The sequence below is a fragment of the Equus quagga genome, chromosome 7 (genome assembly GCF_021613505.1).
Source record: "Equus quagga isolate Etosha38 chromosome 7, UCLA_HA_Equagga_1.0, whole genome shotgun sequence".
NCBI classification, from domain to species: Eukaryota; Metazoa; Chordata; class Mammalia; order Perissodactyla; family Equidae; genus Equus; species Equus quagga.
The window spans coordinates 110,593,040-110,606,610 of NC_060273.1; the positions used below are offsets into that span (position 1 = coordinate 110,593,040).

At 37.6% G+C, this 13,571-nt stretch overlaps 1 protein-coding gene across 1 annotated transcript in view; it reads left to right on the forward strand.

The window, feature by feature from the left end:
• Window positions 1–13,571, forward strand: part of ST8SIA4 (ST8 alpha-N-acetyl-neuraminide alpha-2,8-sialyltransferase 4) — a 93,214-nt gene that overhangs the window by 777 nt on the left and 78,866 nt on the right. Inside the window, exon 2 of the mRNA XM_046665275.1 lies at window positions 5,967–6,098. Within this exon, the coding sequence (XP_046521231.1) occupies window positions 5,967–6,098 (132 nt within the window). The remainder of the gene's footprint in view (window positions 1–5,966; window positions 6,099–13,571) is intronic.

Below are 13,571 nucleotides of genomic sequence, written 5' to 3' on the forward strand. Positions count from 1 at the left end.
TTATCACTGCACGGAGGCACTAGAGAAAGCTGGCTTTCTGAAAGGCTGAAGTAAAGCCCAGAAAGCAGGAAATGTATCTCTTCTGTTCTTTACTCTTCTTAGGCGTCGGTAGATGTATGCATTTTAATTTGAATTAGTAACTCCAGTACAACCAAGGATACTTCCTCATTTGCTGTTTCGTGGGTTAAACGGATGGGCGTCATGGTTACAGTTTTAGAAACTGGGTACTGTTGCTTCGCACAGACTATATTTCTGCTCTTTCTTTAGTTTGTCTAGATGAGTTCAGTCTCTCCCCGCCCGGCCCCACGAAGTTCTCTAAATATCGCACTTCCTTCCTCCCTCCCCCCGGCCTCCGTGTCTTTGAAGTTTACCCAGGAGGTGGCTGCAACTCTGTGTTGCTTACAGAGCTTGGAAGCGTTTTCTGAGGATGTGAACCTGGTTGTCAACTCTGTTCAAAGTCCTGTTTCCGAAATCCTCCCTCATCCGGAGGCGTGCGCTGTTGGAAACTCCACACTGGCAGAGATGCCCGTCTGGTTTTTATTTTCCCTGATGTTTATTAAAACGAAGGGAGACCTTTGCTTCTGTGTGTGTGTAGTGTGTGTGTGTGTGTGTGTGTGTGTGTGTGTGGCATAGGACTGCTGTTGTAGCACACACACACAAACTTCATGCACTCCATTTCTTAATATTCCTGCTCCTCCCTAAGTAATGAGCATTTAAGTGAGCACGATACAGTCTTAGCCTTACAGAAGGAATTGCTATGTTAGAGAAAACTAAGCAGAAATACAGTCGAAAGGGACGGGAAGAGAATGAAAAAGCTAATAAGGAATGGGCTTGATGTTCGTTATGCATCACTAAATCTATAAATGGTCTATTCTGGGGGAAAAATGCCAAACTGTATGAGGTTCTTTACACAGGGAGTGGGTGCGTTGAAAATGCAGCCCAGTTCAATTGTCAGAAAAGAAGGACTTGGGGCAGGGGTGTGGGCATCCCCGCCAGACCTGTGATTCCCAGGCAGACAAAGGGGTCTTTAGGAAGGTGATGAACCGGCGCGTGGGGGAGAGGCGGAGGCTGGGGCGTGGGGGTCGAGGCTCTTTGTTCCCTTCCGGGCTGGTGGGCTCCAAAGATGAGCCTGAGCCCAGACAAAGCGGCCGAACCCGGCCAGGGCTCTGAGGGTTCGGGCCCCGGCTCGGGACCCTGGAGAGCAGGAGTGGGCGGGGCGAGCGAGAGGAGGTGCCGCCAGCTGCCCAGACGCCCTCCCAGCCTTCCCTAAACCTCAGGGAGGGCAAGACGGAGCTGCGCACCCCCAGTCCCTCGGGGGGGGAATAACAGAGCCGGGACGCCCCACGTTTCACTGGCGACATTCCTCCTTTCCTGGACGCCGGCGGCCGGGGGGCGCTGCGCAGCGTCGAGAAGGAGGAGGCGGCGCGGGCACGGCGGTGGCGGTGGCGGTGACAGTGGCGCTGGCCCGGGTGGCTTTCGCTCGCACCCTGGTCAGGATGAGCTGCGGGTTCTTCCCGGCTGCTCCGAGACAGCGCGGGGCGAGCGCCTGAGTTAATCAGACAGCAAGAGAGGTGCGCCCCGGTTCTGTCCCCTCCTCCCCGAGAGCTGGCAGCGAGGATGGAGGAATGAGTGAGGAGACAGGAGGAAGCCTTTATTGCAGGAATCAGGCCCCTTAAAAAAATGACTTTTGCTGCTCAGCCGGCAACCAGGCTCCTCCTCCTTTATTAAACCCCGCAATTACAGCCACGCGCGGCGAGGCAGAGAGCCCGCTGCCGGCGTCGCGCTTCCGCCGGTGCCCCGCAGCGTCCTGGCTGCTGTGGCCGCGCCGACTCCTCCCTGAGACTGGGAAACAGACGCCGCCCGGAGCAATGCGAGAAGGACAGCTGGTCCCCCTGAGCGCTCTTTCCCTTTTCCCTTGGGATGAAACGTTCAGTGGAAAAGCTTGTGATACTAGTTTGTGATTTCGTTTCAACTCGCAAATAGAGCCTCTGGTGGAGGAGTTGACTCATCAAAAGATCTAATCGTCTCATTGACTCTCTTTCTAACCAAGCCACGTGGAGGTACTAGCTTTGAGATGAGTCAACTAGAGAGGCGGTTTGGCCCCAGAGCCCAGGCCAGTAATCAAAAGTGAGGTAAGAGAGGCAGTCTCTGACCTTTGGGGGGCACTGCGTGCCTTGCGTGTGGGCTGTAGATTCAGTTAAGGGCCTTGCATAGTCCTTGTATCTTAGAACATCCTCCTAGATGCATGTTTAGCCTTACTGCCACCATTTTGCAATGGGCAGGCAGTTTCTTTATCTATGCGACCTGCCCCTCTCTTAACTGGAGTCCCCTCTAGAGTCTGTGCGCCATTACTCTTCTTGTATACAATATCGAGCAGAATTCCACGCAGAAGGAAAAAGAGAGCACACCAGTACAACTTCCCTGCCAACCATCCACATTCTCATAGCTCCAGAGGAATACTAGCAGCACCTATTTCATAAGGAATTTATTAGAGAATAGGTCAAGTAATTCTTACACATTTAAAACTGCTATTTCCTTCCATGCAAACCTGTGAATTGCCTGGTATGATGACTAGTTAATAAAGTTTAACGCAAAGGGCATTGGGGTATGAAGTGGTCTGTTCCTGACTGACATTTTTTCTTAATGGGAAAATGGCACGTGCTTCACAGTTGGCCCATGATTTCACTGGCTCTGTGTGTGCTCTTTCGGTATAATTGGAAGTGTGTTAACTTAAGGATCCTACAGATAAAAAGATGTGGATATGCTCATTTAATGAGAGAATGTATTTGAAAATTGTCACACAAGCTTTCATATCATACAAACTTTTGTTTTCATTGTTACTCCTTAAAACTTGCCACATACTATTTTCCTAGTTGATCAAAAATGAGACTTTTAACTTACTTTTCTTTCATCTAGAGATCTCCTTTTTAACTTGTGTACATTAGGTTGCTCACTAAATGATCACCAGAATTAGTTCTGAAACTCATGATAGAATTGACAGTTGATATAACATTCCCACTTAGAGTATCACCATTGTCAGCAAAGATAGTTCCAGTGTCTTCTAGGGTAGAACGCATTGCTGTAAATCTGAAAACTCAGAATCTGCATTTTACTTCATATTGACGTGTAGAATTCTACTAAAAGTCATAAGCAGTCAGTTAAGGTAGTACATCCTATCTCTATTTTTTGTTGTTTGACACTTAGGTAATGAAGACACAAAATTTCCTGCTGGTTGTGTTCAGGTTTAGTTTGAGGCAAGTTCTCGTCTTTTAAATGACTTCTAAAATCTTATATAAAGGAGGAAATGTAAAGTAATCCAAAGGGAACACATTCATTCCAAAGCCAAGTTATGAAGAGATTTCCGTGGGGTTGAATGCAGGGCTTTTGAGACCTAATTTTATGAAACAAAATTAATCATGTTTGTTATGTACTGCAGAGCTAATAGAACACATCGTAGGGATATGCCTAGCAACTCATATCTCAAAGAGAAAAATATCTGTAAATGCTAGTAACATAACTAATGATTAGTTTCTGTTATTAGTATCACATAGTATCGGATCTAAGTGGGTTTGTCTTAGTTCCATATAAGCAGGAATACTTTATAATATATATTGCTTTATGCTGTATTATTTCCTTGATATGTTTTGTAATTTTCTCTTTTGTGGTATTGCATCTTCCTGTATATAGCCCTATGCGAGGAATGTTGTCAGTGCAGCTGTTTAGCAACTGAGTCTGATCTGGAATGAGAAACTAGTAGGGGGTGGCAACATCCTTCATGCCTTGCATTCACGGGAAGGAAAAGCCCTTTCTAAGACAGAACACTACCAAGGTCACAAGTGAAGAATCCCTTGGGACCCATTTAACTTTATACAAAGAAATTTGCTCCAGACCTAAGATTGCACTAAGCCTGGCCTTCTCACACATGAATTCCATTGACGTCAAGAAGTGTGACTAGTTGTAGTTATTTTCATTCAAAGTTATTTCCAGTGCTAAAAGTCCAGAATTTGGCTCATCAGCAGTTCAATGAAAATAATTCAAAGCAGAGTAATATGGTAGTATTTCATTAATATAAAATTGATCTAAACTTTTAAACCTCTGTTTTTTAACCTTAGAGGTTCTGGAAAGACTCCATACAACTAAGTACATCATAGCAATCATTCAGCCATGTAAAAATGTATATAAATCTACATGTCAGTACTGCAATCTTCCACAGAGATTTAAAAATGCCAGCCCATGTATATTTTTACTTCTCATATAAAAGTTTATGGGGTGGTGAAAATAATTATTATCATCATAGCAGTCTGTGGTTAGGAAAAGATATTGACAGGCCAGTTATTAACAACATGAAGACCAGAAAGATCCCTACCCCTAGAAATGGTGAGAGTTTGTGCCCATACTTTTGAAGGCACATCTCGAAAATTGTGAAGGTTAACTTCCATGTATATCCACACTTTCATTCATATATAGTTATTATCATTAGATATGTAATATAAAAATTGACTTCTGGGACACTGAGTAGTAAATTGCATCCTGTGTTTCCTTGCATCCTAAATGACCTCCATAAAGTGATTATCATTAGCTGTGCATAGAAATATAAATGTATCATTTTCATCAGTAGGATAATTTAAAATATTAACTTTTATGGAGTTCTAAATTTCACAGGGAGTAGTTGCATATGATGCTTTGAGTTGCTTCAAATTTGAACAACATGTTTAAAAAAGAATGCAAACCAAAATAACAAACTGTAAGCCTCCAATTACAGAATTCATCTAACAGCTGTTACACAGGCATGTTTCCATTGATAGTAGGAGAGGATTGCCTACATAATAAACACAGATTTAGACTTTGTGACTGAGCAAATAGTCATGCCACTTCTTAACTATGTTTTTGAGATTCTAAAAAGTTAAGAGGTAACGTAAAGGAATAAATGTAGATATTGAAGAGCTATGCCGTAAACAGAAGGCTTTTTGATTCTTTGAGTCGAGCTTTACATCTATAAAGTGCCAAGAAAATAGTTTATTGAATAATGAACTGGTTGAGCTGTAAATGTCCTAGTGGCATAAATGCTATCATAGGTATCTGTCACCATTATCACTACCACTAGCACCGCTGCTACCACCATGCCACATGATATACTTGCCTGACACTATTGACTGGAGGGGTAGCACAGTTTATTTTTTTATGTGGTGGAAAATACCAATAATAATGTCTATGAAATGAGTTTTCTCCTCACTACAATCTTTGTTTCCCCACCACCAACAACTATCAGGAAAATGTCTCCTGGGGATGTGTTGAGACCCAAGGTAATTTTAGAAATTAGCACTTCGATAGTGCTTTATAAATTACTTTCACATACAGAGTCCCACTTAATCCTCACAAAGTCATTGCATATTAGATAATGTTATTGCAATTTTCAAAGTGAGGGAAGGCCAGTGTAACCTAGAAAGAGAACATCGTCCAAGGACATAAAGGTTAGCAAGTGGTAGAATCACCCCTGCCCAGATCAACTGATATTCCAAGGTCTTCTTGCTCCCAAACAAAAGCTCCTCCCACTATGTCTCTATGCCTTCTGCGAAAATCAAATTACAATCTTGGGAGTCACGATTATACAGATGCAGGAGAATTGGCCAAACATCCTGTCTCTATTGTCTAGACATAGTGGGGATGGAGGGACTAAAGGGGAACAGAACTTTGATGAGAACTTTTTTCTTTAAATACCACAAAGCCCTTTTCTTTACATGAAAATGATTTTATTTCAAAAAGAATAAGTGAAAATGATTGTCCTGATGAAGTCGTACTCACTTAATCCTTATAATACCTTTCATCATGTCATACCTCTTATTCTAACATCTAGAAAAAGTTGTACCTACAATTTGTCACCAGTAATCTAAATCAAAAGATCAATTATGCTGCTTCGACAAAATGCTTCTTACTTTCACAAAGCTGGCATTTTTGTTTTGTTTCAGAGATGGTGAACTGTGTTTGAGTCGGTCGCTTGTCAATAGTTCTGATAAAATCATTCGAAAGGCTGGCTCATCAATCTTCCAGCACTCTCTAGAAGGTTGGAAAATCAATTCCTCTTTGGTCCTGGAAATAAGGTGAGTTTCTCTAATAAGGCATAATAAATTTCACATCATGTTCTCAAATATGTTGGGCTTGGCAAACTTATAATGAATGCTTGATTTATAGTTTAAGTATGAATACTTTAATAAAAGGGTGAATCAATTCTACTTAATGTGGCTCATTGAAGGATGTGAAATCATAAAACTGAAATCTTTATACAGTCAGAAATTTAAGGATGAATATGTGAGTTTTGAATATACCATCTTCAAACTAATAGATATTCAATATTAAGTACAAATATTCAATAGAATGCTAAATTTTCAATTCAATACTAAATATCAATAGAATACTAACATTTAACATACTTCGCTCTATTATTCAGGATGGACACATTTTGAGAATTATCTTTAACTTCCCTATTGAGTCTTCATACTGAGCTTGTGTTTTCTCACACTAGATAAAAACAGAGTCTATTCAACTCCTATTTTGCTGACAATTATAAGTAAATTTGACTAACTCTATGAATGAGTATTTCTATGTGAATTCCTGTAATAAAATTCTCAATAATTATATCGTAAATAGGTAAAAATCAGAAAGTGAGCTTATTAGAGTACTGGTTTATTCTTTGTAAGATTTTGGCATTTTAGCTGAAATAAGCTCTTGAAATCAAACTCATTGCCTACATATACCCATTATATCTTATTTTCTTCAATTATAATCCTGTTACTAGTAAGAAATTTAGGCCCAGACCTTTCTAATTATGGAGGAAGCAAGATCATTTTTCTCTGTAGTTACATTGCTGTGTTGGTTGGTATGTTTAAATCAGAGCATTTCAGTAAATCAGAACTCTTTTTAAAAGTTCAAGAGAACAACCATACTTTACATAGTAATACCATTGCATTTTTCTAGTACTGGCAAAATGTTGATTATTAAATGATTTGATATTAACGCAGATTTTGTAAGAGTAAGTTAGTGGTTAGGAGGATAAGCTGCTGATCTGTTTGTCTGGGTTTCTACCTACTCACTTCTTGGACCACACCTACATATAATGTAGATTATAAGCCAGTTGAAGGAAAAATGTACTACACTCATCTTTAGAGTAAGAATGCATTGCAGCAAAGGCACTCACTGCATGTTGAAATATACTTGAAACAATGTCTGGAAATTAAAAAGGGATGGGTGTCAGGGAAATGCAGGAATGGTTAAAGTATTTTGTTTAAAGCTTTGGCCATGGCTGGAAAGGGAAACAGGAATCAAACCTTGGCAATGTCAAGTTGTGTATGTTTGGTTGCTTTCGGTTTAGGGGGCACTTTGTATATTTGTAGGCAGAGTACAAGATGAGTAGAGTCTGAAGACAGAGTTTATAAATTGGTGTCTTCTGGGGGTAATGTGGTCAGCAAGCAAGATTTATTTCAACTGGTTAGAAAAAGAATTTAAAGGCAATATTAAAAATTAGGAGATTCCTTATAAAAGTACTGATTTTCATATACTCTTGAGAAACTGAAAAATTTGACTACTCTGTACCTGAATTTCTTTTGAGGACTAGTTGGCTAAAACCAACACTAGCCATGGTCTCTCCAGTTTGACATTTTTACCTCCAGGCATGCCTTCTCTCATGATACTTACCTAGTATCTAATATCTGCCTCACTATCTCACACCGCTATATCCACATTTGAATTTAGAAATCCTATAAGAGATGAGATAATTATGAGGAAAAACAACAGGATGTGGGACTATATAGGGTCATAAATACAGGTGTGTTTTAGTTTAGAACAGAGTAAGGATTCATATTTCTTGGAGGTAGATTGGAAAGAGAGAAGCATGTGTGATTAAAAAGGGAAATATTTGATCTATAAAGATGTCTCAAAAGAGAATTTTCAAATCGAATTATTTGGCAAGAAGAGAGCCAATTAGGTAAGGCTGTACCGATCAGGAAAAGGAGAGTAATGGAAGAAAGTAAAGTAAAATAAGAAATTGCATAGTTTAATTAATATATCTAGACATGCTAAATAATATATCAAATAAAGTAAAGCCTAATTAAGTAAATTTAATAAGTAATTGGCAATAGTTTAATTAATATATCTGGCTATGCCTTCCTAGTATCTATACAAAAATGAATACTGTGGATGTGCATGAGGCTACACAGGTACACTTTGCTATTTTTAAGATATTCAAGCTAAGGATATTAATCATAAATTGACCCAAGTAATTCCTTATTGCAAGTTTACAAATTAAGAGCGGTTGCAGTGATATCTTTGAGGGTGATCTATTTTCAATTATAACAGCTGATAAGATGAAATGTGTGAAATGTTAGTCTTTTCGCATGGTTCTCCTTAACAGATGAAGAAGAAAACAACAAAACAGTGAGCAAATATTGAATAATACCCACAAAGTTGTCACTTCCGTATAAGGAAATAATAACTTTTAAAATCATTATTGTGCGATGTGCAAACAGTTCATAAAAATTCTAATTGCCTATGGCAGTAGTGACTAGTGAGTATTAATCATTTGACATCTGTAATAACAAATTTAGAATACAAAAATGACCGATTGTTAGCTTAGCTTTTGTTTATCTTAAGTCATACTGGAAACTAATCATAAAGTATTTTGGGTTATTATTCTTCTTTGTTTCTTCCCCACATCTATAGCATTTATGAAGAACCATGTTATTTTGTGTCTGTGAGTGGGTGCGGGCATATTTTACAAGTCTTTTCAAAATTCTACTTTGAAGTTTTTGATTAAGACATTACAACTAATCATTTTTGATCTTACATGATTGAACCATGCTTACAAATATTTCTCATTTTAAAAATCTCATTAAACTTATAATGCTCTTATGACATTCCTAATAAATTATTTATCTATTTACATTAAAATGTGAAACAGTTACTGAAGATAAATTGCTTTTTCCCTACATTTGTAGACACAGTTTTCTTATTACTAATTCTCTCAGTCCTGTATGTACTCTGCTACTGTCATAGGCACATCAAGAATTGATTCATATATATTCATCAGGCAACTGTACCTCTGGGAGCTGTCTAAGAGAGATGGTTCCACATAGTAGTTCGTTGTGCTTTGAAGATGCATCAAGATTTAGGGGATTTTATGTATTCTATAGCTAACTTCACAATTAAAATAACTTGGTTAAGGCTCAATTTTATTGGCAGTAGTTTGTTCTTTATTATTGTAAGCTAAGAAATGACACATTTAAGATGCATCAGATGTTGTGAGTAAATCCGTGAATATTGTACTGAGAGATTATGTGGTGATGTCCAACACTTGTGACTTGACTTTTTTTTCCATCTTTGGGTTGTTTCTTTTCTCTCGTTTTTCGTGTGTCAAAGAATTACAATTACAGAGAATTACAACTACCTAAAGAAATACGATACCAAATGTGAATGTATAGAAACGTATGAGGTCATCAGGACAGAGTAAGCACATCATAATGAATCAGAAAAAATATTTTCAACTCTTAGTATCAACATATATTAAAGTTCTTAAATTGATAAGCCTTGCATTTTAACTAAACATAACTGAAAATTTATACGTGCCTACCCTTTGAAAAGAATTTGCTGTTGATTACTTGAGAAAAAGGTCCACATTCAACTCTTTTACTTACTTTGCTCAGTAAGTGACCAGTACATCACGTCTTGGGTCACACAGCTTATTAGTGGCAGAATCAAGCTTCAAAGCCAGGCCTGTCTGACTATAGAACCAGAGCTCTTATCATGAAACCAATTTCTTAGAGATCTATATTTAATACTAAAAATGCATCCTATTAAAATGTATCTTTAGGGAGTACACAATAGTTTTTGGTTCTAAAATAATAAAACATAAGATATTATTCACCCAGTATTACCCAATGCTGGGCCAAATATCACGTGGCCATCTGAGGTATAAATTAAACTTAAAAATGCTTTTCTTCAAACATTTTGAGACAATTTTTCCTTTCATTTGGTTATGTTCAGGATTTTTCTTTTTGATACTAGAATATCTTTTAACAGCTAAGGCCCTAAGCTCAGAAACCCTAACAACCTACGGGTTATGTTCTTTCAGAGCTTTGAGGCATGTTGCCTTGTGGAAATAATCTCTTGAGACAAAAAATTGTGTGTTCTCTCTGCTTTTTGTAGGCATAATGAAACACTTGGCATTTCTTAAACTTTTTTTTTCTCTTTAGTAAACCGTGTCAGTAACAATTGAATTGATTCAGTGATTTTTGTCTGGAGTCAAAAGTTTGTAAAAATTGATTCCTAATATATGTCTCATAACCTAATTTGCTTCTCACCTTGCAATGCATTCCAGCTATAAGATTTTTCTCACCATACTTGCTGATGGAGTCAACAATGTCATTTAGATTAAATTTTAGTTGCCCCAGCACGTATGCTTGTTGTTGACAAGAAACGTACAGAGAAGAAAGAGTGGCACCTGGTGATGGGTTAGCTATATTTAACATTTCACAAGTGAAAACAATGTGTAGTAAATGAGTTCTCCGGGACTCTGCAGCTGCTATTTCAAGGGACGGGTGGTGTTGAAAGGGAAGTTCTACTTGAAAATTCAGTTGAAAAGTTTCTGTATAGAATCTGTTCCTGTCAGTTTAACAGTCTAAACCGGCCTTTCGGTTTAAGTCAACATTGCCTGCAAGAAATAATCTTTATGACTAAGTTCTTTAGTCTTACTGAAAGTGAAACATATTTTCAGATTCTTTCAGTTATCTTTATCGTTAAAAGTTGCTGAATTTTGATGTTTGCTTATCTAATGGGGTTTCAAAAGTTATATTATGCTTGCAAAATGACAGTTAAAGACCAGTAAGGAATCTTTGTTGTTGTTGTTCTTTGAAGTCAGACACAGGAAACACAACTCCTGCTTTACATTTCTGGTACTAACTTGATGTTAAGAAAACTTGTACCGTCACAGCCAGCATATTAAACATTAGCTTTTATTGATTCACGTTTCTTTAAAACCCAGAAGTTAAATTGAGTTTTCTTTCTTTCTCAATCTGAAGTAATTTTGTATAACCTACTCTTTTCATTTATGTCAATTATCTTGTGAGCAAAAGAGTATATGTTGTCCCTGGTGATACTCAGTGTTGTTTCAGTTCAATGTAAGTACAAGAGATTTTCATGCTTCCAGTGACATTTAGTTAATTATATTCAAGCACTAGTTTTCTTCTTTCCATAGTCTGAACAACAACTAGCCTTAGCAAATACACAGAACTTTTTATAGTCCATTACCTCTATGATCTAAAAAATGCCTACTGCCTGCTAGAGAGAAAAAAGAGAAAGTAACCTTTTCTTACTGTTTCCAAAAAATATTAATCATTGAAGTCACAATGTTATTCACCAGTAGTAATTATTTTCATTCTACCTTGCATCCAACATCAGGAATCTTAGCTCAGACAATTTTCCATCCATACATTCAAGCCCTAAAATAGAAACTAAAAATCTGGTTCTCTGTGAGATAAAAGAACACGATGGAGACACTCAAGGTTTCCTTTCCCACCTGCCTCTTTCAGTTTAAAAAAGTAAATACTCCACTAACAGTCATTCTGAGTTTTTCCTAAGAAACTTATATTTTTATATTTTGATGTCTATGTGAATTGATATTTTTTAACTCTGTCTTGGAAAGCACTTTTACTATTTTTACTGCTGCCATTTAAAAAAATAAACCGTGTTGAGTCTCTAACACAGCATTGGAAGAACACATACAATAGTGTCATCTGCGCTTAATAACTTTTTATCTCATTAAGCTGTTTTCTTCCAAGAGTTAGACAATGTGATATCTTTTAAAAGTTTGCTGAACTCTTATAGTCCACTTTTTTATATCAATTTTCCCTGGGTGAATAAATTAAAGATGTTCCATTATTCAAGAATTTAGAAGACTCATGCTCAAAAACATTTTTACTGCTGACTTTCTATACCACAGCAGTGCTGTTATTGGAAAGCCCCTCTTGCTATCAGTTGACAAGCATGTAAGTGTTAACCTTTTTCATAAGTAAAGGGATTTTCCCTTTTGCATTTCCAAGCTAAAAAATCTTCTTTCAAATCTAGACCTCTAATCTAATCACTTCGTGCTTGCAAACATGCCCCTCCTTGTGAGTAATATCTTCAAATATCTAAAGCAACCCATTTAAATTATGTTCAGAGGAAGATGATGATGCCGTCTAGTTTGGTGATTTGACCACATCCGTGCAGTCTTCGTTTTAGAGCAAGTCTTGTCGTTGTCACAGGAAATGAAAAATTTTTGTTGAAATACAGGTGTCAGGCATTACTTATTTTCTTCACTGAACAAATAAACGGTAGTTAGTAAGTGTGTACAAAAGTTTCTATGGATTGCTGCTTTTGATGTTAGATGTTAATTTTGGGGAAGAATCATGTTATGTTCAACACAGTGAAAGATCTCTCAATTTTCTGCAATTCATTTGCCCAATAGTTTCTGATTTCACCGGCAACTCTATTGTTGAATAATCTGTATTTTTGTTAAGATGAACTGTTATTGTGTCTGATAGTATTTCTGTTAAATTTTAAATTTTACTTTTAGGGTGTTTATACACGTTTTCCTGTACAAATTTCACTCCTTATGAATCTGACATCTGAATATTTGAGAAAAAAATGCAAAAAATATTTTCCTTTTCAGAGAGCTGATGGACATTATCCCTGTCATATAAAATCTGGCCAAATAAAGGTTTCACTCACTTGGCTTTCTAATTAGACCACACATTAAACTGGTACCTATTTAAAGCAAACCAAAACAAAGAAAACAAAAGGAAAAATATGATTTAATTATTTCCCATCCCTCCTTGCTAGTTATGCTTCTGGCTAGTAAGTGCGATTTGGGGAATTGCCCTTTTGGTGGAGAGATGGGAGAAGGTCATACATCGTGCTCAGTAACAAAATTTATGATTTCTGTGATAAAGCTTAAATAATAATAGCACTAGAGGGAAAATATATCTGTCATATCTTGAATGTTATAATAATGGCATTGTTTCTAGCACTCTGAAAATACAAGCTTGCAATAAAAGCACTTCAGTAAATAACATCCAACTTCCAACCTAGAGGAGAGCTTTCTCAGATGGCTTCTGGCTGGTATATATTTGGTAGCTTGGGGATCAAGCAATCCCAGACTTTTGTAGGCCAGGTTCATAGTTTCTTTGGCAATATAATTCCCTCATAAACTTACTAGCTTCCTGGGATATTTCCTTGGTAGTTAGTTCCTGGTATAAATAACCCCACCCACAGATTCCTTCTGATCATAGTTTTTCAGCTGTCTGACTTCTAATTATTCTGGCCTATCCATCCTTTCCCTCAACTTAGTGGCAGCTACTCTTAAGTCATTTGAATCTACAGATTTAGGTGGGAAGGGAATATCCTTCTTGCTGCTGGGATGGCTCTGATTTATAGTTGTATCTCTTGCTAACTGGGGTATTAGAAACATTTGCGAGGTCCCCTTTACTAGACTCACGCAATTTAGATTACAGGCTCTTGCCAGATACATTCCCTTCCATCTCAGC